At 49.4% G+C, this 25220-nt stretch overlaps 1 protein-coding gene across 1 annotated transcript in view; it reads left to right on the top strand.

Moving 5' to 3' along the window:
• The first annotated feature begins 724 nt into the window (after positions 1-724).
• The window catches only part of SOCS7 (suppressor of cytokine signaling 7), a 33282-nt gene continuing 8786 nt past the window's right edge, over positions 725-25220 (top strand). The window contains exons 1-8 of the mRNA XM_044999191.1: positions 725-1545; positions 9166-9230; positions 13915-14019; positions 14688-14789; positions 15740-15870; positions 16735-16903; positions 20071-20199; positions 24644-24779. Of these exons, the coding sequence (XP_044855126.1) occupies positions 725-1545; positions 9166-9230; positions 13915-14019; positions 14688-14789; positions 15740-15870; positions 16735-16903; positions 20071-20199; positions 24644-24779 (1658 nt within the window). The remainder of the gene's footprint in view (positions 1546-9165; positions 9231-13914; positions 14020-14687; positions 14790-15739; positions 15871-16734; positions 16904-20070; positions 20200-24643; positions 24780-25220) is intronic.

Below are 25220 nucleotides of genomic sequence, written 5' to 3'. Positions count from 1 at the left end.
CCCAGTTTGAGAACACCGGGTGTAGGGTGACCAGAAGTCCCGATTTTATAGAGACAGTCCTGATATTTGGGGCTTAGTCTTATATAGGCACCTATTACCCCCTACCCCGTCCTGCTTTTTCACACTTCCTGTCTGATCACCCTAGGTCAGTGTCACACCAGGCCATAATCGGCAACCACAGTGACGGGCTGGATAGGGGAAATCAGAGGGCAGGCTAAGCCCCACCCCACAGGCAGCGCCCATCACAACAAACATCAGGCCCAGCGCCAGGAGGAAGGGTAGGGGCGCATAGGGCTGACTGTGGGGCAGGGAATCAGAGGGCGTGGCTTAAAAGAGAAGGGGTGCGGCCTAGGTTGGGGTAGGGGCGTGGCCTACCGGAGACAGGGCGGAGCAACCCTCGGCTGGAACAGGGCTGGGGCCTAGGGAAGGGGGCGCGGCCTGTATTCGGTTATGGGGCGGGGCCTATTGGAGTCGGGGCTGACGTAGGCCGAGTTACGTATTAAGGGGTGGGGCCTAGGGACGTCGGGGCTAACGTCGCTCGGGGGACGCAGGTGAGGGGCGCGGCCGGCGGAAGGGACCGGAGCGAAGGGGCGTGGCCGGCGGCGGCGGAAGTGAGGGGGCGTGGCCGGCGGCAGGGCCCCCGCTGAGGGAGAGGGAGGGAAGGAAGCGGCGGCGGGTCCCGGGGGCTGCGGGGGGAGGCGCCGCCCCGAGCCGGGCCGGAGGGATGCAGCGGGCCGAGCTCCGGGAGGGGGAGGCGGCGGCAGCAGCGGCGGCGGCGGCCTCGTACCGGGTGCTCAGCCGCCTGCTGGGCTATGGGGCCGGGCCGCAGCCGGGCGGCGGCTCCAAGGGCCCCGCTGAGGAGGGCGGCGCGGCGGGGGGGTCGCCGCCGCCGCCGCTGAGGGGCTCCCGCCCGCCGCCGCAGCTCATGGTGTTCCGCAACGTGGGGCGGCCGGGGGAGGGGGGCGGCCCGGCGGGCCCGGGCGGGGACGGGCCCGGCCCCTCGGAGCTGCTCTGCCCGCGGCACCGCTGCGCCCTGGAGCCCAAGGGGGACCCGCGCTGGGGGGGGCTCCCGCCGGCCGGGCTGGAGCTGCAGCTGGCGGCGCTGGAGCTGCAGCGCGGGAAGGGGCCCGGCGGCTGCCCCTGCCTCGGCCTGCTGCCCGCGCCGGGCGGCCCGGCCGCCGAGGAGACCAGCGACGCGCTGCTGGTGCTGGAGGCGCTGGAGCCCGACGAGGCCGAGAGCGGCTCCGAGGAGGATCTGGGCAGCCCGGGCCGGGCCGGGGCCGGCGTGGGAGGGAGGTCGGGGGGCCGGGCCCAGCCGCCGCCGCCGCCCCCTCCTGCCGCGCCGCCCGGGGCAGGCGGCCCCGCCGCTAGGAAGGGCTCGCTCAAAATCCGCCTCAGCCGCTTCTTCCGCACCAAGAGCTGCAGCGGCTCCTCGGCCGGGGGGGAGCCCGCCGCCGGCAGGAGGCGCTCGGGGGAGCTGCCCGCCTCGGCTGGGAGCCTGACCGACGTGTCCAGCCCCAGGGGCCGGGAGCAGGACTCGGGCAGGTAAGGGGAGGGGCAGCAATGGGGGGAGGGCTCGGGACTGGGGGGGTCTCCGGTGTTGGGGGGGCAGGGCACTGGTGAACTCCGCAGGCTTGGGGCAGGACACCGAGGGGGTGGGCTGGGGCTGTTTGTGGTGGGGGGGGGAGGCTTACAGCAGCCATGCACTAAGCACAGGGGTGTGAGGCGCTGTTTGCACAAGACGTCAGGGGTCACAGGGGCAGTGGTTGCGCTGCATCATGCTGACCTCTCAGCGGGAGCAAGCGCTTTGGGGGTGCCCCCATCATGTTCCTGATGCAGTAGGGTCATGTTTTCCAGGCAAGGGTCTGAGTGGGCTTGTGGGTGCAGATGTCAAGAGTATGGAGGTGGTGGCGGCACATGCGAGTAGCAACAACCCGTGCACCTGCTCTTGGCCTAAGGGTGTGGGGAATGAGGCCAGGCTACACACTGACCTGTGCTCTCTCTGCGAAGGTCCAGAGAAGCCATACTGGGGAGGTGTGTGTATGCCAGGGTGTACACCTTTAATGCAAGGGAGGGAGAGGGATATATAATATGGCATGTAGCCTCTGTGCTTTCACTGTAAGGAAAGGGGGGTATGGGAGAGGGCAAGTGCTTGCCATGGTGTGGGGCAGAAGGATGCCTTAGTGTCCATTCACCAGGAGGGGCATGGGGTACGCTGTAGGGTACTTTCCTGTCATTGACAAAAGGAGGTTGGCATGCCTATGTAACAGCATGCCCGTTCAGCTCCATGGGCAGGCATGCATCATGAGTCTGTTCTCAGCACAAACGTCCAAGGAGGGCATGGGTTATGTATAGCCAATATCGTGCTTGTTGCTGTTAAGTCCCTGCTCAGAGGGGCGCAGCATTCCCACCAACAGAGGTCAGGTATATGAAATATAGGTGTAAGCAGGAATACACTCCCAACAATGCTTTGGGAGCAGCACCTGGGAAGGAATAGTTGTTAAATATCCAGGAGCATGAGCCATGGGCTTTTGGGTTCTTGAGTTGTTGTTGTATCTGGTGTATGCATCCTCAGGGCAGAACTTGTTAGTTTAAGAAGGCTTTAGTTCATCAGGTCATTGATTACTGCTAGAGCTTTCTAACTGCAGCTCTTCGGTTAGTGACTGCAGTCATGGCATGCCTAAAAAAAACTTGACATTGGCTAGGCTTGGAGTGTGCTGAGACTGCAGCCTGTTGTGCTGGCCTGTACTGTCTCATTGTTTCCTACCCCCATCAATTTGTCCGTTTCCATTTGCTGTCTCTTGTCTTGCACTTGGATTGACAAGGTGGGGGAGGTGTTAGCTTTTATTGGACCAACTTCCATTGGTGAGAGAGACAAGCTTTGGAGCCACGCCGAGCTCTTCTTCAGGCCTGGGAAAGATAGTTCCAGCATCACAGCTAAATATGAGGAGGAACAGGGTCTTTAGCATAAGCTGTTAGCGTACATTCTAAGCCACCATTCAATGTAGAGTGGCCCGTAAACACCAACTAAAACAACCCCCTCTTTGTCCAAAAATTAGGAAGCACTAGTATCATAATCTAAATTTTATTGTAGACTTGGTGATACTAGCAGTGCTGTTGTCTCCATCAACAGGTGACTTCAGAGTTTTGAACCAGTGTTTGAACTGTTCTGTTTTGTTTATTCCTGGAACTCTAAAGTCAGCACCTATCTTGTGAACCACTGATGAAAAGAATTGTAGAGCTGAACAGTGTTGTCAAAAGAATGAGCCTTATGTTCTCCTGGGCCGCTTCCAATATGACTTCAGCAATAATATTCAGCGCTGGAGTAGGAATAGTCACATGTGAGCTCTGCATACCCAGTGAGCTTGTATTTGTTCCTGTGACAGCCATAAGTTAATAGGGACAAAAGGAAACTGCTTCAGCAGGAGGAGTGAAGTATTTGGGACCAAAAGGGGCTCCCATGGTGGCCTGTTCTCTGCTCTCCATGTTACCTTGTGGGCTTTGGAGTTCCAAGCTTCCATTGCACTGCAGAGGCTACATCCCAGCTTCTGCGGCTGGGGATGCTGTAGAGGTGACGTTACTTGGCTTTTGTTGGTGGGGAGGCAGGGAGTGCCTTGCTGAGATCAAGAAGTTTCTGGTCAGCCCAGGAGCAGCATTTAATGGACTCTGGAAACAGTCTAGTCCTTGACCAGGAGAATTGATTGGCCTAATGCAAGTTCTTTTGCGAAGAGAGGACATATAAAGGGCGTAGTTTAAGAACTTATAATGGGTGAGCAAGAAAATCCCCCAACATCTCATGAGCGAGTAGCAAACAACCTTTGGAGAATTGTGGCCCAGAGCACCAGATTGTGGTAACTATGCAGCCAATATGCCAAAAACCTTTCCCAGCCTACACCAGTAAGGTGAGCGACTGAAATTACTGGCTTCTTCTAAATAGGGGATGTCATGAGTTAGCCTCTGAACTTCTTGGCTAAATTGCAGTGTCAGCTTGTTACCACTTAACGCTGGTCAATGTGTTTGAGCCTTAAGTACTGTTAATGCACTCCTGAGATGAGCCGTGGTGGTTCTCTACATGTGAGATGTTGAAGCTGCTTTATACTGTGGCTTACAAGCTCCATTTACCATAAATGGACCTTAGATGGCAGAGAGATTCCATTTGCTTGTAACGACACTATTTTGCTAATGTACTTGTGGTTTATTCACTCACTCCTTGTTCTTGCTATTGACCAGAACTGGAAGTCTTTAGGATTTCTGAGAACTGAAATAAAGTGGCGTGAAATTAGCAGTTACATTTTAACAGATTTCGATCAGAAAGAACATACTGCCACATAAATTCTCCTACAAAAGGAAGAATCCAATGGTCACTGTTCTTACAATTTCCAACTCTTACACGCAGAAACATGGGATTCTGTTGCATACATTAGGCAGTATTTTAACAAAGATTAGCTCAATGTGCTGAATCGAACTTCACAAGTCCTCTCAAAAAGGTCTAGATTTGAACTGTGCCTTCTGTTCACATGGGCACTTTTTCATGGAGTTCTCCTTGTGAGGGATAGGAAAGAAGGTGCATCACTGTTTTGCATCGCTATTTTGTTCCAGTTCCCCTACTCGCCAGGAGGCTTCATAGTGGAGCATCCATTGCTAGCTACTAGAGAGTTGAGCTTTATGCTATCTCGTGCCAGTGAAGAAGAGTGGGTTAGGGCCTGCAGCCTTATGTGCGCAATCTGCTTCTGTGTAGATGTGGGAAGGAAGAAAGGCTGCTTTCAAGGAACCACGTACTGCATTGCCCACATTTGCTGGACCCTCTGTGCTTTAGCAGTGGGGCAGCACCAGGGTTCTTACAGCTCCTTCTGCCCCCTATTTTGTTAGTTTAACTTCCCGTCTGGGGTTATATGGTGTCTTTTCTCCTTCTTCCAAGTTCCCTCAAAGTACAGAAGATTTTTTAGGTTTCCTAACTTGTGTGCTGAGTACCATTTCTCAAGATACCAATTCACCTGCACTGCTTAGCTGAGTTGCTCTCCCAAGGATGCCCATATGTGCAGGTTCCTCATGGCTAGCGGTGTTTTGTGCAGACTGCTGGTTCTTTGCCCTTGTCCTCACTAGGAGAAAAAGGGGAATCTTTAACACTTGTGAAAAGTCTAGTGTAAACAAGGCATGTTTACGTGTTAGCTGGTTGAGGTAAAGCCTATGCTCTCCCTTTGGGTTTACCTCAATCAGCTAATGCATGTTAAAACCCTGGTGCAGACAATGCATGCTGTAGTTTTAACATTTGTTAGCTAACATGTTAAAATAAACTTTTTTCTAGTATAGGCATGGCATTTAAAGTGAGCCACAGATGGCTGACCTGCCCAGATTATATCGCTGCTCGGGGCTTTTGCAGGGAAACCCAGTTCCATGAAGACTAATTTTAGGACTGGGGAAGAGACTGTAGCAGTCTAAGGGGAAAGCTTCTCCTGTTAGTTCAAAATTGACTTTTGCTCCAGTCAAAGGCTGCTATTCCTGGACTTGCTACTTAGCTTTCAGGCAGATTCCTGTCAGTATATCTGACTCTCGGCCCCTTCCTCCTTCCCAAATAATTCCTGTTCTAAGATACTGACTCTTAGACGTTTTGTCTCTATACTGCAGAAGGGTGTTTACCTAGTGCGACCTTTTCTTAAATGTTACTGCTAAGCAGAATCCCCAGTATTTGAAGTTGCAGCCCAGGCAATCCATAGCATTCAGATTCCTCGAGGGACCGTGTTGCAACTCTGCTTAGTAAATGTAGCAAAAGTTGAAAGGAAAACTGACCCCATTATCCAAGATTAATAGTCTGTTCTGATGAACTGGGGTGGACTTTGACTGCAACTGAATATAGGGATACCCATGGCAACATTCCTGCCTTTGGGCCTAAGCATTGATATATATAAATGCTGCATCACAGAAATGGCTCTCTGAAGCCATTGCGCACCACTGCTCCATTCAGATTAAACGTGTGAGTGCAGAGTTAGGCATGGATCCTGCAACTGCATCTGCACAGGCAGAGTCCCAATGACTTCAATAAGAGGCTGCCTGCGTGAATCCAGTTGCAGGCTTGTGGCCCAAGCACCGGCAGCTCCAGGCACCAGTGCTCCAAGTGCGTGCCTGGGGCGGCAAGCCGTGGGGATCAGCCTGCTGGTCCCTATGAGGGCGGCAGTCAGGCTGCCTTCGGTGGCTTGCCTGCGGGAGGTCTGCGGATTCGGCGGCAATTTGGTGGCAGGTACGCCAAAGCTGCGGGACCGGCGGACCTCCCGCAGGTGCTCCATGGGACCGGGGACCCCCCGCAGGCGTGCTGCCAAAGGCAGCCTGACTGCCGTGCTTGGGGCGGCAAAAAACTAGAGCCGCCCCTGGGTCCAAGTCTTGTAGCCGGTTTACAATAGCTAGTTCACGTACAGCTCTGGCCAGCAGCATCTGCCTACCCAACGGTCAAGGGTTTGATCTTTTTTTACAGTCCCTTTGTCACATGACCCCAGTGGGGATGACTGGCTAGGACTTTGATCTAAGCCAATTTAACTTATTACCATCTCTGCCTGTCTGGAACCAATTACAGAAACTGGAAATGGAAAAGATTTAAGTCACCTTGTCCTAACTTACTACAGAACAATGAGTTCTCATGGCTATTGTCTCAGCTGCTATTGATTTGATGGACAATTGAACCTAAAACACTGTCTTCTCCTCTGATCTCTAATGATTTAAAGATACCCCATCTTAGCCATGTCATCTGTGATATTTGATATGGCTCATCTGATGCTCAGACTTGCGTTCGTGCCATGTGAGCCGCTTGGAAATTCCATCACCAGCATTCTTTAGCAACTGCCATGTTCACCGTAATGCCCACTTATGGCTCCCTCGGGACACTTAAGGGATCTTCTACTGTAATAAGTTAAACTGAGGCAGCGGTGTTCTGTTGACGGTCACACTTGATTACTATTAATATTTTCCACCATCATTACCATTGCTGTGCTTGAGGAGAAGAGGGAAAGGAAATGTTAGAAGAGATCATTTGAGTTTAATAGTGAAATGTAGCAGAGTCCAGTCCTTGTGAATCATTTCTGGATCTGACCCCACTGCAGATCTAGAAGTGAGCAATAACACATGGTGCTTTTTTTAAACATGATTATAGAATGGTAGGGTAAAAATGTAGCCATTTTGGTAATGGCACAGAGAGGTCTAAAATGTTTCTGCTCCGTGCTATTCATTCCTCTAAGGATAAAATCGGGCTTCAATAATAGATGGCTAGAGGTTTAATGCCAAACTATTTTGGTTTTAAGTGATTCCATAAAAGTGATCAGTATCTAAATGGTAAGAGTATTTCTCACTACTGTCCTTATTTGCAAAAATAGAATGAAATACTTCCTTCACACCTGTGCTACCCCATCAGTCAATGAAGTTACTTGGGTATAAATGGCAGCAGAATTTTGGATTTAAGGGAAGCATTCAGATTATGGAGAGCGCTTCCTCCTTGCAAATCTAAAAATGGAGGTGAAGAAGAGAGCTCAAAAGTTACCAAGTCAGCCTTGTAAAATCCAATTTGCCCAGGGTGAGAGATTCTCCTGGATGGGCAAGTAAAATATTGGCATTTCCATCATGGTAAGGATGGGAAAGAAGGGCTTATTATGTCTAGGTTGGTAAATCTTCATGTCAATGTTGCAAGGCAGAATGTAGAAAAACATGTTTGTTTGGATGGCACTGCTCTTAAATTGTGAAGCATGGCACTAAGTAATTGACTCATCTGGCCTGTGGGGAGATTTCCGGAGTAGTGCATTGGACATCTTTCAAGTGGCCAGCAGTTGGGTAGAGTCTTGTTAAGACAATGCTCTAGTATTAGCTTGCTGTCTGCGATACTGGGAGCTACCACTGTAGACACTCTTATTAGAATTCTGTAGCACACTTTTAAGATCATGTCTTGCACAAAGGCCACGATTCAGGCTTGATTTGCCTGGAAACACTCAAGTAGCAGCCATGTACTTCTTACCCCCAACACAGGAACCTTGTCTTGCAGCCTCTAGCATGAAACTAAACTTCTGTAAAGCAAGCTTTAAACAGGCTAGTTTCTTTATTTGTTGTGGGACAAAAAAACTGCTTCCTGTGAGGTTGTAGGCCAGCCGGTCTGCCTGTTGGAGGCTTTTTTAAACAACAGTTCATGGTCAGCATTGGCTGTGCTCAGATACCATTGTGGTTGGGCTCTCTATAAATAGTACTTTCAAGTATAAAGCAAGGGATCAAATTAGAGAATTCTGACCGCTTTTTTAACTCTCTGTCTTTACTGTTGCAAGATCACCTCTTGCACGAAGAGCTAGATTTTAGAGGAGTGCCTTGGAAGGGAGACTGCTGAGTTTCAGTTCCCACCTCTGCAATGGACTTGGATCCTTGAGCAAGTCACAGCTACTCAGCCTTGGTTTCTCCTATGTTAATTGGTGATAATACCCAACTGTGCAAAGCCCTTTAGGATCCTTCAGTCAAGGATACTGTACAGGCTAATTTTCACTGGGCAGTGGTAGTACGTGGCTAAATTTGTAAGCCTTGTGCTAGGTAAATTTTGGAAAGGAAATCTTACAGGAGTCCTCAGAGGTATGTTTTAGCTACATTTCCATGTAGCTGAATGGGCTTAGAGAGCAGCTTTTCCTCAGTTCACCTGATCTCTCAAACTGTTTCAAGAAGGCTGCGTACCTCATGTGACACTTGCGCGTGGCGTGAGTGTCAATGCAGAGTTAACTGGTCTGGCATGCCACATGTAACCTGTAACTCTGTCTTGGTGGTACGTGTTTCACTAAGGCATCTTGATGTAATGGCCAACCTAGGGAAAGAATTAGCTCAACATAGCGTTGTCTCAGTTTTAAATAGGCTGCGCGACTCAAGTTGGAGTATATTTGCTCTAACTGACTTTCCTCCTGAAATTAACTTGTTACTTATCTATTTAGAGATGTGGTATGAAGACTGAGACTTAGCTTTGTGCATTGGTGATTGTACTTTTTCTAAAGCAGGTTTGGCTTAATATTTGCATACATTTTCTCATAAGTCTTAAACTGCATTGCAAGTGTAGTGTTAGGCTCTACCAACTTTTTCAGAAGATCAAGCTGAACAGTTTTTCCAGAGCTGAGGAAGAATTGCTACTTTCCTGTATAATTCATTAGCTCTTTCTCTTAATAGGAAACCCCGATTGACAAGAACTCAAAGTGCCTTTTCTCCGGTTGCTTTCAGCCCCCTCTTCACAGGTAAGAATAGAAAGATGAAGTGAAACACTTTATTTTACACTTTTAGGTGTGTTACTCTTTAGATTTAAATACAGATAATTAAGACTTCCTTTCTGTTCATCTACTAAGAGCTATGCAATCCACCAGGAATTATAAACTCACAACCCCCTAAAACAAGAACCCAGTATAAGACTTGTCTGCACTGGGAAGTTAATGTGGGTAAAGGTAGGGTATGAATTTAAAGCATAATAGCTGTTCCTTATTAAATGCCTGGGTGGGACACTCTTAACAGGAACAGTTAATCAGAAGCAAGTCTGTGTAGACCAGCCCTGAGGAACACAGCTCCTCATTCTGCTTCATGGTTTTTTATTTTCCCCTGTTGAAAGGGCAACGGGAGTCTGAACTGTGATCCTAGCACACAAAGGGCTGCCTTCATTAGACATGCTGGCACTTGTAGCCACAGCAGTATAACCAGTGTGACCTACCATGTTTAAAAGCAGGCATCTTCACCCTGGTGCAAGCAACACTTCTGTACTGGGTTTTGTACTGGTGCAGTTGCATTGGTGCAGATGTCTGTAATGGAGAGCACCAGTCACATACCAGGACCCTGTCCTAGGCACTGTGCAATCACAACAGTGTGTTCCTGCACCAACAAGCACATAGTCAAGTGGCTCTACTTCAGTTGCTGTGCACAACCGAATCCAGAATCAAGGCCTGCTGTTAGAGAAGCTTGCAGTGAGCCAGTGTCTTATCCATTGGGTGATAAGGGTTAGATTCCTGTGCCTGTCCTGCCTGAAACTACCTCTCCCCATGACCCAATGCTGTGGTGGTGTTAGGTGGGTGTGAGAGCTTGATCTCTGAGTGGAAAAGAGCAAACGGGCTGGAGGTCATATTCTGTGTGATGGGCCCTTTTTGGAATGCTTCTCCCCAGCATGTTGGTCTGTAGCGGCCCAAATCCATTAACCTTTAGGGGATGCTTCAAACCAGCAGCCTTTGCATGGGCCTTGGTGGAGGGCTGAGCCAGTGCTGTAGTGGAATTGCTGTCTGGGAATGTGTAATGGAAGAAGAGGGGCTGCTGGCTTTGGACCATGTAGGCAGCAACTTCAGTATTGTGGTTTTAAGTGTTTCTCAGGATGCCCAGAGCTTTGGTTGGTATGGGGTTGAGATCAGACTGGCTATCAATAAAAGCAAAGGGCTTCCTGCATATCCCATTTGCTTCTTGATACAGGTATCAATAGAAACCCAGCTAATATGGTGATGGGTGCATTGAAAGTACCTGGTAGGTGGGATTGGAAATTGCATATGGCTTGGTGTCTGAGAGGAAGAGGAGCATGCACATATTGATGTCCCTTTATAGGGTTCTGGCTGACCTTTGTGCTGAGCAGTGACAGTGCCGAGAGCTGCCTACCTTGAAAGTAATTTTATTACCTTGCTTGGAACTTGTAAAAAAAAGAATTCTGCCCCCTCCCAGCTTTTAGTTCCATCAAAGTGAGCTGAGCTAACACCACAAACAAAGATTGGGGAGAATTCAAGCCATAGCGCTTCATCTTCTCCATTTCCTCATGAGTTGAGACCCGCACAGAAGTCATTTTAAGCACACACTTGTTTTTTTTCCAAAACATGCCTAGCTTCCCATAGATGTGCAGAATGTGCATTCATTCTGCAAACCAGAGATTGACAAAGCCGAACTGCTAACACCACCACCTCCCCAGCTGTTGCCAGGGCCTGGGATCTTCACTGTGTGAGAGAGAGAGCATACATGGGAATACAAACCTTGTATAACCTTTTAAGAAATTAAAACTTTAATGGACTTCTTCATGATGGGTTTTAAAGTAACTTTTCTCCCGAGAAACTGCAGAGAAGAAACTGGAAATGACTAAATTGATCACAAGTTTGAAATCACTTTTTAATTTTGCCGGTGAATGAATGTTGTGACTGTTTTTGTTACTCAGGTTTTTCCGATTGACAAAACTCTTCTAAATAGCTAAACTTTCTGTAATCTGGAGACAGTGTTATCTCAAGACCTTTTCACTTACATGAGACCATTTGAGGAAGTTGGCATGGTCTTGTGTCTGGATTATTGATATCTTTGTCTGCTCGTAGACGTCAGGTTCTCTTATGCAAAACACCAGGTAGTTTTTTATTTGCTGATTTAAATGGGACGTTTCCAAAAATTGACACTCACTAAGGATGACCTAATTAGAACCTGCTTGGACCAAATTGCATGGGGCCTTGTACCTGATTTGTCCAAAGGTCTTGGAAATCAAAGATAAGGCCAGAAGCCTGCCTGGCCTTCCAGGTCAATAAGCTACCTATGGGGAGACTCGAGTTCAAGAATCTTAACTCTTCACCTTGGGGTGGGGAAGTCAGGACCTCAACTACCAGGCCACTCCTTCCTTTTCCCGTTTCTCCCTGCACCTGGAGGTCCACTAGTGGGAAATGCTGGATCCTTAATTAGCTAGGTTCTAGTCCCCAAGACTGAGAGCTGATGCGTTTACAGCCCCCGTTACTTTAAGTATTTTTATTCTCTTTTGTTTTACTTAGCTTTATTTTTAGGGGGTGGCAGTGAAAGTGTGGCTGTAGGCACGCAGGTGTGAGCACCCACACGTGGGGCAGGCACCTGAAAGAGAGAAGCTACCCAAGTAAACCGCCTTCAATCTTGTTTCCTACAATTATTCAGCGTGTTCTGTTTTAAAAATCCAGAGACTTGAGAGTGCCATCTGTAATTTCTAGTAAACAAGAGTTGTCAAACTTCTGCTTATCCAGACTTCTGTTAAGTGGGCTATCCGTTTTTGTTCATTGTTTACATAGTGCTTGGCTGAGGTTCCTGGGTGCTATAACAATGCAAATATTAGATCTTGAGAGGGCTTGAGAGAGTTAGCCACCCACGAGAATTGAAATCGAGGGAAGGAAGCTTTATAATTGGCTCTGAGGTTGTGATTCAGATGGTTCAGTTTCAATATTAAGATATTTAACCGGCCCCAAGTTATGGATTTGATTGACTTATAAATTCCAGCTAAACAATTTCAAACTACACAGCCAGCCACCTGCTTAGAATCCTCTTTAGAATTGATGAGGCTTGGTTATTTTTAGTATTTGATGCGAATCCAATCCAATAGTGGGACTAACTTGTGGATTTGTCAGCTGGATTGCTTTAGGGTTAGTTTAGTTTAGCTTTGGTGATGTTTCCTTGATTTTATTGCTGTGTTTTAACACACGTTCACTGCAATGGGGGTCCAGAACCTTTGAGCACCTAGGTTGATACCAGCTAGGTAACCTAAAAGCCTGACCAGCTCTCCCAGTTATTTGGTTCAAGCAGGATGCTGATCTTAAGGGCTACTCTGCAGCAGTAAGCAGGTGTTTAACCCAAAATCACTTGATCCTGTAGGCTGTTGGCAGGCAAACTCCCCTTGGAGTCAACAAGAGTGTTGGCTATAAGACTTCTGGCAGGGATGGGCAACTTTAAGATGATAGAGGGCCACAAAATTCTCTAAAACCCTTTGGCAGGCTTGGGTGTGTGACCTGGGGGTTGGGTCCTGCACCTAGGAGGTGGGAGCCCCTGGGAGGTGTTAAAGAGTGAGCCAGTCCCACACCCACCCTGAAGTGGTGACTCCTGGCCCATTAGCTCTCACCACAGCATCACCTGACCCACATGTCTACATGTAAGAGAGGCCCTCCCCGCATAATACCTCATCCTGCCCCTTCTTGGCCATTGTACCTGCCCCAAGCTGGGCTGTGATGGGCCAAATAAAATGATCTGGCAGGCTGTTTCTAGTCTCTGGGCTGCTAGATGCCCATCCCTGGCTTATCGCATCTGGCCACAGGTACCAGTGCATGCAATTGGCCTGTTAAGCCATTTCGTGAGCATTAAAGCCGTAGAGAACTTCAGGGGAGTCTTTGTAATGCTGTGGTGGTCAGCATCTGCATCTAGAAATCAGAAGTGCCCACTGAAGCATATTGAGGGTTAATATCATGAGAGAGAGAACGTGGTCAAAGAACTGCCATTGAAGTATTGCTGACTGTCTTCCACTTGGGCTGGTTGGTGGGAAAATCTCTTTAATAGCTAAAAACATGAATGGGTTTTTAAGTCCAAAACTTGGCTGTTCCATCAGATGTGCCTTTGGCTATTGGAGTCTTTCCATTTGTGTCTAGCAAATACCTAGGAGTGTGCATGAAATGCGCACGTTAGGAAGCATTGGCAAGCACTGGTTTGTTTAATGTAGCAACTAGAGTTAAAAAACAAAATGCAACCCCTCCAGCTCCTTGCTTGGAACGCCCTTCTGCTGTATGCCTCAGTTGCCCAAACACACTGTCTGCTGTGTCAGCCTGGAAATCTTGCCTGGTAATAGCCTTCAAAATGACTGAGTCTGTTGTGCTATTGAAAGACTTTCTACAGTGTCTGCTGAATTTAGGTTGGGTTCAGAAGCCTGCATCAGTATTTGCCATTTGCTCGCGCTTGACTGTTGCTTAGTGCCTGACCCCTGGGCTGCTGGGGCAGAGTTGATCAATGTCTTAAAATCAGAGCAATGGGGAAATTCAACTTGAAAGCATTTAATATGAGACTGAAGCAGAGGCCTCTGACCTGCATGGAAACTGACCTCCAAAAACTTTCTAAAGCCACCTCCTTGCTGCTTGACTGTCTCCTCCCTTTGCATGCTCTGGAGAAGGTGCAAACTCTTACCAGTCTCTCTCCATGAATCTTCAGGTGAAACTGTGTCACTAGTGGATGTGGACATCTCCCAGCGAGGACTGACCTCGCCTCACCCTCCGACTCCTCCACCTCCGCCACGGAGAAGCCTCAGCCTGCTAGGTACTCTACATACATCCCCCTAGAATTTCCTTCCTGGTCATGTCTGTGGCTGTAAGTGGTAGGCATGGAATTATTTTTCCAGTTTGGAGTACAATGCAGGCTCTTACAGGATCCCTTCCAATAAACTGATCTCTCCTTCCCAAGCAAAGGATTTCTTCCAATTCCATATCCAGTGCTGCTGCTGAATCAGCTGGCAGGGAGGGTTGTTGTAGAACACTGTGAGGTGGTCCCTTTCTCCCGGGTTTAGCATGCTAACTCAACAGCACTCCCTGGCTTCTGAGATTGAAACGCAAACTTGCATGTCTCATACGTGGCTGCATATTGGGCTGCCGTTAGACACTCAGAAACCTATTGATGTTCTTAGCTTGTATTGCCAGCCACGTTCTCCCTAAATACCCAGTTTAGAAACTAACTTCTTGATTTGCAGGGTGTGTGTCCAGGTGATACTGCGTGACACAAGTTCTGAGGTTACATCAATATCTGCTTTTCAGAGAAGCTAGTGAAAGGCTGAGCTGTTGGCTAATGTGCCACCCCTTCCCCTCCTGCTCAGCACTGCCAGCGGAGCTGAACACTGAGCTTGCTCCTGCTCCATTGGCAGGTGCTTGGCGATGTAGCTGCTCGCTTACTTTCCTATAGTCTCAACCTCTCTTGCTTTTGTTCTCTCCTAGATGATATCAGTGGGACGCTGCCTACATCTGTTCTAGTGGGTCCGATGGGGTCTTCCCTGCAGTCTTTCCCTCTGCCTCCGCCTCCTCCACCCCATGCCCCAGGTCAGCTTAGTTTTAGTGGCAAGGCTGTTTTGTGCAGAGATCTGGACTAATCTTTTTTGGCAAATGTCTGACCTTACTGAAGTCTGTATTGATTGTCAGAACGATAGCAAGGGTTGGGTGCTGCCCCCTTGGCCAGTTCAGGTAATGCAAGATTGAGCTGGTCGTCTACCCATGTTGTTACATACTGGGACATGGTTGAGTTAAACCTCTAGGTTCCTTTTTAAACTATTTGTACATGTAATGTGGCTGTCTGCATTGCTCATAATAGCTTAGTTACCCTCTTCCATTTGGCAACTCTCAAATCTCCACTTCCTCCCTTCGGCTCAGCAGAACTGGAATGTGCATGAATCACAGCCTCTAACCCTAAACTGGCTGCGGGAGGCACTGCATGGCCTAACACGTGTCTTCTGTGATCACTGGGGCCTCTTGTCTGCTAGTGTTAGCGTAGTTCTGGGAATAGGGCTCAACACTGGCTCCCTAGGTTCAAAAGATGTCTTGTTTTGTAGCACCGGAGTAAAATCACATACAGGGCTCTGTAGCTACCTAGCTCTATCACTTAACCTTCCGTTTCCTGTCTTCCTGCGTCTAATTTTTTAAGCTGTCAAATTTTGGGCCTAAGCTACTTTAACAACATCCCTCTCCAATCTGTTTTAAAAGGTGAGAAGGCCTTGGCATTTCCATGGACAGGCCTCTGAGGGGACACAGGTGAATAGGTGGTGAAGACAGTGAATTAGTTTCTCTTGGAGTTGCTACCCAGGTTTCCTCTCTCTGTCCTCATTCCCAAGGACACTGTTCATCCATCAGTAAAGCTGCTTTTTCTATGCCATGGCTTCATTGTGCCTGCTTTGTCCTCTAGAATCCAGGGCCTGTTTGGGGAGGGCGGCTCTTATTCTTTGCAGTATTGCTTGTAAATGAGTGACCGTTGCCTGCCATTGTTTGTTTCCCTGCAGATGCATTTCCCCGGATCGTCCCATTCAGACCGACAGAGGCAGTGAACAGCCAGACCACCCAGCATCTTCACTGTCCTCTCTACCGACCAGACTCGAGCAGCTTTGCCGCTAGCTTGCGAGAACTGGAAAAGGTAAAGGCTTCATGCAGGGTCTAGATCTGGGGTCACTCTTACAAGACCTCCAGTGGGCAAAGGCTCTCCGTTGTTGGACTGTTCATGGGTTAAGTCAGAAATCAGCCTTATGGGCTTCATTATTCCCCCATATGCATTTGGAAGCGTGAGATGGGGATAGGACAAAAGGAAAGATGTGTGCCCCTAATGGTAGCCCTGCCAGTGATCAGTTCCTCACTTGCATATCCTCACCAGCTTTAGAAGCACTTGGATATAATTGGAAGAGGGGTAATGTCTTCCTTATTCTGGTAGCTTACATGTGTAAAGAGATTTTGCTTGTATGTGGTAGAGGGACATGATGGCCTTGTTTACTCTAGGAAATTTACTCATTGCTGTCAATGATTGACTGTCTCTCTTCCTGGATGAGTGATAAAACAGGTTTATCTGCTAGTATAGCTAGAACAAAATGGTTTAATATGGTCTGACTTTCTGTAACCATGTCTAAGTTTGCTCTTAAAGTGTTCCCCAGCAGCAAGTTATGGGGGACCTGTGGCTGATACCTTTGGCCCACATCAGCTGTTTCCCCAGTGTAGGCTGGGTTGTTAATGAGCAGTTTGGCATCCTGGTATAAATTGCCCTCTTGCGGTGAAATGTTAGCCTTGTCGAAGAAATGCTTCAGCAGTGCTTTTGCCAACAGCTACAGACAATGCCAAACTGTTAATTCTTCCTGGGAGTGCACTGGTGCTAGGATGAGGCAGAAAAGACGGACAGTTCTTTGAATCCGTTGATGGTTGAGTTACTCCGTTTAGTACGGAGCTGTTAATGGGCAAGTGCCTTTCTAGCTTACCAGAAATCTGAAGATACCTTTGCACCCTCTACTGGTAGTGTGGTTGGTACTGGGGACCAATGAACTGGGAAGACGCAGAAATGAAGCTGAAGGGGAAACCAGACGGATCCTTCCTGGTACGAGACAGTTCCGACCCTCGTTACATCCTGAGCTTAAGCTTTCGATCACAGGGCATCACCCATCACACCAGAATGGAGCACTACAGAGGTAAGCGCAGCCAGGTTCTTGGAATGGGCTCGTTCACTGCGGCCCATCTGCCAATCAGCTCTGCGCTGCGACTCCACCTGCCTGTAGGAGCCCAGAACAATGCATTGTGCAGAGATCTGCTTGCAAAGGGGAAACTGAATGCAGCCATACCTTGCCCTCTGCTTCTGTGCTAAACTGCAGACCCCAGTGAGGGTTCTGTTGTGAGTTGATCCCAGAGGCTATAATGAAGGCCCTAAGTGGGAATATTTGGCTCTAAGTTGCATGTGTGATCGATCCTATTAAAAAACAAAACCCTTTTCTACTCTCTCACGACAGGGAAGGCTAAATAAGGAGCCATTCACCTCACGAGTTGTCATAGCACACAGACCAGCCTAGGTTGCACCAATCTCTGTGGACTATTCTTGTCATAGCGATCACAGACTTAGTGGCTGAGGGAGGGTCTTGGGCTGTGAATGCTCCATTTAATCCCTTAACTCCTCTGAACAGCATCTTTCCATCCCCCTCCTTCTCAAACATCACTCAGTTGAGAAACTGAGCAATATAATAAAATTCCCTTTTTCTCCATGCCCATTCTGCATGCTTCACTTTGTGGAAGCTTATTAAGAAGGAGCTAATGGACTTACAAAGTTGCTGTGCAAGAAAATAGGAAGGAAAAGCTTGATTCATTAATAGAGCTTTAAGGCCAGAAGGGACCATTGTGATAATCAAATCTGACCTGCATAGAAGACCTAGCTCAGTGTGCAATCATTGTACTGTCCTCTTATGATGCAATTTATGAGAGAGTTCAGTTATTTTGGTTGTTGGAGACTAGCAAGGCTAAAACCTTGGGACAATTTAGTCTTGATGTTTCACCTGTTAAATGGGAGGTGATCATGGGATGTCATTGCTGATGAGTTACTTTGCCTTTCGTCACTTTCGCACTTACTGTGTTGGAGCAGAACTTCAGCGTTCGTGCATCTGGCTGGTACAAACTGCCGATGTCCAAGCTGAAGTTTTAACTTTGATCTTGTGGCTTTTCTATTCTGAGAACTCTTTGCATGTTGCTCATACCAGCTTCCTGCCTCATTTGTCATCTTGCTGAAGGATACTGCCCGGTGCCCCCCGCCCCCAAGTATTTGCATTTCAAATGTGGTTTTCTGTGTTGGGACTGCACAAAATGTTCTGGAGGGTAGCAAAATGCCTGAGATACTCAATGTTGTGAGGAGGTACCATCAAAACAGATGGTCTTACAACTCCCCTGTGACAAATCAGCAGCCTTTAACTAGGTGCAGAAGCACCAAAGTACTTGGGAACCTCAGTGGATACCAAAATTAACCTCTAAAGACATGCCTATAAAAAAGGGTTTTTCTTCTGAGATTGCCTAGCCCACTTCCCCATTAGACGGTGTCCCTTGCCATAAAGCTGGAAAGGGCAGATGCTGTAGCAATTTGTAATTTGAGGCCCTCTTGACAAAAGTTCTTGTAGAGTGACTCTCTCCTACCATGAGCAAGAGCTGGAGCAAGTTTCCTTTGCTGCTCCTCAGGTTTAACACCTCAAGGGTGAGAGGTCTCGGTTACCAGAGCTTCGTTCCTGTACTTCTGTAAGGCTGCTACCCTTCACTCGGCATTGCCTCCACTGTGTGCCATAATCAATTGCAACTGTGTACATGTCTGGTTGTATCCCCCTTTCCCAACTGCCCTTCACAAGTTGCTTAGACACTGGCTCATCAACGCACCTAACGTGTGTGCTTAGCTATCAGCATGTGAGGAGTGCTATTGATTTTTAAATGGGATTACTCATGGTTAAAGTTAAGCATGTGCTTAGCTCCTCTGCAGGAGTGGGGCCAGAGATGATAAACTGTTTGGCGCATAGTCCATTAATAAAACTTTCAAAAGTGACAGACCCTGAGGAGCCCAAGTTTCATTAAAAGTCAATGGGACTTAAGATCCTAGGTGCCTGGGGTTTTGGCTCTTAAGTAACGAATGTGGTTTTGAAAATGTTACCCCATGTCTTTGTGTACGGTGCATAGTATAATGAGACCCTGATTTGGGCCGCTGGGGCCCAGGCGAATATTAAAGATGAATCCCAAAGCTCAGAGCTGCCTCTCCACTCCAACAGTCCAGTCACTCGCAGCAGTTCCCAGGAATCGCCCTACAGAAAGACCTCAGCACTCCTGTTTGTGTAATTAACTCCACACTTGCACTAGGATTGGCTGAGCTGCCTGCGGAATGTGCTACAGCTGTTCTGAAAACGGCAGAGCTGAGCACTTTGATAAACCAATGGAAGTGACAAGTGATGGAGCTAGAGCAGTAGTCCCCAACACGGTGCCCGTGGGGGCATCTTAATGTGCCCGTGTCCTGGGCCCCGGGAGAGCACCTGCCGAAATGCCGCCGAATTTCAGCAGCATTTCGGCAGGTGCTCTCCTGGGGGCCAGGATGCGGGCGCATTAACGGAGAGATCTTGAAGTAGCTTAGATGGGGGAGGGCTGTCTCTATAGTGGCTCTTCCCAGCTTCATCACTTCCAACCCTAGCTTAATGCAGAACTTGTATCAACAGGGCAACAAGGGAGAAAGTATCACTATCCGTGTGCCTTACCCCTGCCTCTAGGGTGAGAGGGCAGGGTTGGACTGAAGCGTGTCATAACATGGGGCCACACCGTGCCCACTTGTAGAGGTGATGGCCAAAGGGTCTAGAGACACAGGCTCCCCGGTACTTACTCCAACAGCAGGGATGTATTTGTTTGGTTCGGCTGGGCTCACTGTGCTCTGTCCCAGCCACATTCTTCTGCTGGGATGGTGGTGTTGGGGCCCTTTAGAGCACCCCTCCCCCCCAAGACACAGTTGGGCAGGTCACTCCTCTCAGAGCTATTGCTGAAGGTTATCTGCAGTTTCATGGAGAAATCTCTGCAGCAGGTACACTCAGGTCACATTTTGGGGGGCTTCTTTACAACAACAAGGGCTTAGAGGTGTTTTTGAGCAAAAGCGTACTTGTCATTGACGTGGGCATGGGCCATAATGCCAATGTTAATTCAGCTCTGAGAGGGTAGCCTAGTCGCTGGCCTGTCTGTTGAAATTGCCAAGTGCGCCAGCGATGGTGGTGACTTGGTCATTGAGTGAGCAGTGCCGATTAGAGTCTCTCTCCTCTTCCCTGCCAACCCCTTTGTAATACGAAACATTTCTTGTTGGAAGGAACCTTCAGTCTGTGGTGTCACCCCAAATTTGAGGATCGCTGCCAGTCTGTGGTGGAGTTTATAAAGAGAGCAATCATGCACTCGAAAAACGGGAAGTTCCTTTACTTCCTGCGATCCAGGGTTCCAGGTGAGTCTTGCACCTAAAACTACTTACAACTTTTTTTGTGTGCGTGTGTTTGATCTGTGATCAGGCAGGCAAGTCCTAGAGCTGTGTGTATTGGGCTCTGGTTTCGTGTGCTCTTACCAATACTATGACAAAGGTCCTCGCACATCTGCTTTGTACGTGTGGCTGAAAAGAGTCTCTCACCCACAGCTTGTTGTGGAAGTAACCTTCCCCTTGGCAGGAGCTCATATCAACATCTCCCACACCCAGGAAGTGCAGGGATTACTGGGTGATCTCTAACTTTTTATCCACTTTTATGAATGACATAAGTATCTACTCCTATCATTAGCAGTAAATAGCCCTAGATCCCTGCACTGTTAAGAAACACTTGTTAGCCAGTTCTTTTCAGCACTAGCACGATGGTAATGGATAGCTCACTGCTATTACAGATGTGGCTGTACCCACTAGACAATGGACCCACCCCCTCGACACAGACTTCCTAGTGCTCCACGGTGCACATCACACCATGCGCCTGGTTTGTACCCAGTTAACTAGTTGCTGAAACTTTACTGTTTTCCCCCAGTCTCAATGCTGCAACCCTTTCTTGTGGGCAACTCAACACTTCGCAGCTCTCTAGTTCTCCCTTGTCTCCCGCTGGGCAGAGACACATTAAGCAGTGCAGATGCATGGGAAGATTTCCAAGTTGAGCTAAACATGAGCCTCAAGCAGTAGCTACTGTAGATTCAGAGTCCCTTGGGGGGCAGCAGTGATGGAATACATCCGTGCTTGCCACAAGAAGGGAGCATTAGTGAGGCTCTGTCAGGGCATGTTTGATTACGGCCTGCTAGGGAACAGGCTTCCTGCAGTTCCACCCCAAAGTCGAACTCGGTATGCGTGCTCGTGATTCCCTGTTGCCCCAGTGCAGTCTGACAGCAGAATTCGCCTTCGTGTGCTGGGGTGTTTTGTCACCGGCTCCCTCTTCCCCCTGTATCCAGAAGCTGATGGGATAAATCCAGTATGAAAGGAAGAAAATACTTCTGTAAAGTGAATAAATGTGAAACTGATTTGAAGGGGGCAGTAATGGGGTACAGAAATTCGTGGGGATGCACAGTGACCCCTGAATTAAATGGCCAGAGTGAGGAATCCGCACATTCAGCCACACTCAAATAGGAAGTTGCAAAGAGCTGGAAGCGAATGGTAGTGATATCTACACCGGTGTGAAGAGTGTAAGGGTGACGAGGATGTGAATTTACAGCTTGTATTATAGTTCTAATTAGAGAACCCAGCTGAGATTGGGGCTCCATTGTGCTAGGCCCTCTGCATAACTAAGGCCCTTCATTTTGGGGTTTTTATTAATTTCCTGGGAATTTGTTTGGTGAAAATAGGTGAAAAAACAGAAAGCAAAGGGCAGCGGGGGGAAGGAAAGGGAGGGGTGTTTAGTACTCACAGGAGTGGGAGTTAGGTACTCAAGATGTAATGGTCGGGTGGTCTCGGCTGCCATGTCTCGGCTTCCTGCCCCCTTGCTTCCCCATTGCACAGAGGATGCGGCTGGATGGGGTGTCGGTGTCAGGATGGGAGCAGACAGGGCCGGCTCTAGACCCCAGCGCGGCAAGCACGCGCGTGGGGCGGCATTTGCCGGCAGGGGCGGCATGCTGGGTCGGTGGACCAGCCGCAGTCATGCCTGCGGGAGGTCCACCGGAGTCCCGGGACGACCGGACCTGCTGCAGGCATGCCTGCGGAGGGGGCGCTCCTCCCGCGGCTCCAGTGGACCTCCCGCAGGCATGACTGCGGCCGGTTCGCTGGTCCCGCGGCTCGGCTGGACCTCCCGCAGGCATGACTGCGGAAGCTCCACTGGAGCCGCCGGACCTGCGAACCGTCCGCAGCTGCGGGAGGTCTAGCCAAGCCGCGCAACCAGCGGACCCTCCGCAGTCATGCCCGCGGGAGGTCCGCTGCTCCCGGGGCTCCGGGGCATCTCCCGCGCATGACTGCTTGGGGCGGCCGAATATGTAGAGCCGCCCCTGGGAGCAGAAGTCTGCACGCCATGAGCACTGATCTCCTTCTGGACAGAGCCCCCTTCAGCGTGGTCCCGCCTGCTTCCTGGGGCCACATTGAAGGGCTAGGATCAGAAGTGGGCTCCACGGTCTCAGCAGCTGGGACCAAGCTCCCTGCTCATCTTGCTCCCTAGGGCGTCCAGCCCCATCTGCTTCCCTTGCCAGGCAGAGCCCCCTCCTGACCCTTCTGTGTGGGCCCCCCGCACTTCTCAGGGCTGGGGTTGGAAGGGGAGCCAGTGCTCATGGGGTTACAGCCCTTTGTTCCCCTGCTGACCCCAGCCCTTCAGCGTGGCCCCATGCACCTCCTCTGCACATGCGCATTCTCAAAAATAAAAAATTCCCAGGTCCTGAAAGCTAAAATCCAGGTGAAAATCAGTAAAACCTGAATTCTGGCTTTTTCAAAACCTGGGAATTGGAGAAAATCGGTAAATACTGAAAACAAAGGGCCTTATATATAACATTAAGCCCCAGCCCTAAAGAGATTAGTCTAAACAGACCAAACTAGGTAGGAGGAGATACAGTAATATCCTCCTCTTCTAGATAAGAACGGAGGCAGAGTGTGATTAAGCAACTTGCCCAAGATCACACATGGGATTGGAGACAGAGCTGGGAATTTATCTCGGCTGGGAGTCCCTGTTTCTCAACCACAAGCCCATCCTTCCTCGGTGCGCGGGGAGTCAATAAGATACATTTGCGCACACCATGGCTTGGAGTAACTAATACAGCTCCCCTTACTCTTGTCCCCATGTGCTTAGACCTGGAAGATGCTTTCCTTCCAGACCCCTGTTTCTCCCTGAAATCTCTCCCTCCTCTCTACAAGGTGGTTTGAGCATTGGCCTGCTAAACCCAGGGTTGTGAGTTCAATCCTTGAGGAGGCCATTTAGGGATCTGGGGCAAAAAATCTGTCGGGGCATTGGTCCTGCTTTGAGCAGGGGGTTGGACTAGATACCTCCTGAGGTTCCTTCCAACCCTGATATTCTATGATTCTGATTCTATGAAGGAGAGTAGCTTATTTAAAAGCAACTTACTCCAGACAGGTGATCATTCCCCCCGCTCACCCCCCTGGGATCGGTCATTGAATGGCACTGCTTGCCTCTCTCAAACTGCACATTCACCCCTGCTGTCTCACCTGGATCTTAACACTTTCCTTGTGACTCCCCACTGGGCTGCAGCCCTGAATCTGAACAGGTTGTGCAGCCCCTATGCCAGCAGTGATTTCTGACCCTTTACAAACAAAGCACCGTTGCCTGGCTATCTGGTGTAGTCTCTCTGAGTCAGTGCCTTGCATCCACATCTCCTCTGCACACTTGTGTGTGCTATATTGCAGCAGAAATATTGTTAACCTCTTGATGTGGGGGTTTCTAGTGTATCTGGCTGCTAGCAGCGAGGCAGATGGCTAGTGCAGTATGCAAATCTCTCGCTGTGTCCCTGTAGTTCCTGGCCGAGCTCCCAGAGGCTTATTCCTCTTTGCGGGGGCAGGGGGGGGGAACCCTCAATTGGTTCCTTTTCTTTGCTTTCTCAAAAGCTGGCTCACGGCTTCCTGAGCTGCCTGGAGCAGTTGCAAGCCCATCTTAGTGTGAAGAGCTTTTGCCTTCTCTCCTTTCACTCTGCTCTGCTGGCCTCAGAGGCTTCAGTCTGAAAACTCCCTGCCAGCAGGAGAGAGTTAGAGAGGAACTAGTACTGAATCCTTCTGAAAAGACAGATAAAACAGTCCTGCTGCTGCTGCTGACCTCTCAGCTCTGCGAGTTCAGTCCCTGCCCTTAGCTTGGGTGGGTATCTCAGAAGGCTGTTCGGTGCATGGGCTGGCTCCAGTGATCCAATACAATTCCTGCCCCCAGGGCTTGACGCTGCTGCTGCCTCTATGCCCAGCCTCCTGGCCTCAAGAGTGGGTGAGTTACCCCATGGTTTGAGGCTCATTCCAACCTGCCCTTCCCAGGGCCGATACAGCTGCTCCCTGGTTACACCATGCAAACTGTCCAGTTCAGTCTCCTGCGTCCCCTCCCCCGTGACGTCCACATCCTTGAAATGTGATGGTTTTCAAAGCCCTGTCGCTTTCCTTCATAAAGTGATGCTTCGGCTACTGTTGATTCCCAGAGAGCTTGGTCGGAAACGTGCGCAATCCTTGAATCTGCTTCACTGCTGGAAATGGCAGAACTGATGGGGTATTAATCAGAGGGGACTGTTCTCCCTGGATTTGCTCATGAGATTGGCTCCCATCCACGTAGAACATGACCAGCAAACCCATGCAAGCTGAAAGCAATGGCTCCCTCCTCTTGGAGACTTTCCACTTCCCTGTGTAAAGCAGTGCCTCGGTCTCGTCTCCCACTGGGGTCAGTTTGCTCCCTCCTGGTTTTGATAAATAACTTACTTCGCTTCTAATAAAGCCTTACCTTGTTCTCCTCTGTTTTGGTTTTAAGGTCTCCCTCCAACGCCTGTCCAGCTCCTGTATCCTGTCTCCAGGTTCAGCAACGTCAAATCCCTCCAGCACCTTTGCCGCTTCCGGATCAGGCAACTTGTCCGCATAGACCACATTCCAGAGCTCCCACTGCCCAAGTACGTTCTCATGACTCGGGGTGGGTGGGGGAACTTTTCTGGTTCTGGGCCTAGACTCTAGAGGGCAAATCTTAGCAGTGCAGCCCCTTCTCTGTTCCTCCATTTGCCTGTCGGTACCTTACATGACAGCTGTAACATTTAGCCATGGAGCAGTGCAAGAGGGAATCTATGTGTAGCCGGGGAAGGGAGGGACATTGGGCAGGCGCAGCCATCTGCTTGCCAAGGTGAGGAGCTGTTGGAGCAGGGACAGCAGGCACAATGGCCAGTAGCACAGCAAACAAATGGACAAGAGTGGTGGCTAGCGGATGAATGTGGAGTCTTAGAAGAGCGAGCCATCTGGCTGCAAAGCCTCTTGCTTTCCTGTTCGGAGTTGACACCATTGGCCTTGGGTGGGGCAGCAGGAGGAATCTGTAGCTCTCTTCAAATGTTCTGACTCATCGC

The sequence above is a fragment of the Mauremys mutica genome, chromosome 25, assembly GCF_020497125.1.
Source record: "Mauremys mutica isolate MM-2020 ecotype Southern chromosome 25, ASM2049712v1, whole genome shotgun sequence".
In the NCBI taxonomy this organism is placed as follows: domain Eukaryota; kingdom Metazoa; phylum Chordata; order Testudines; family Geoemydidae; genus Mauremys; species Mauremys mutica.
The sequence above is the reverse complement of the archived record's forward strand: the minus strand, read 5'-3'. Positions and strand labels throughout refer to the sequence as shown.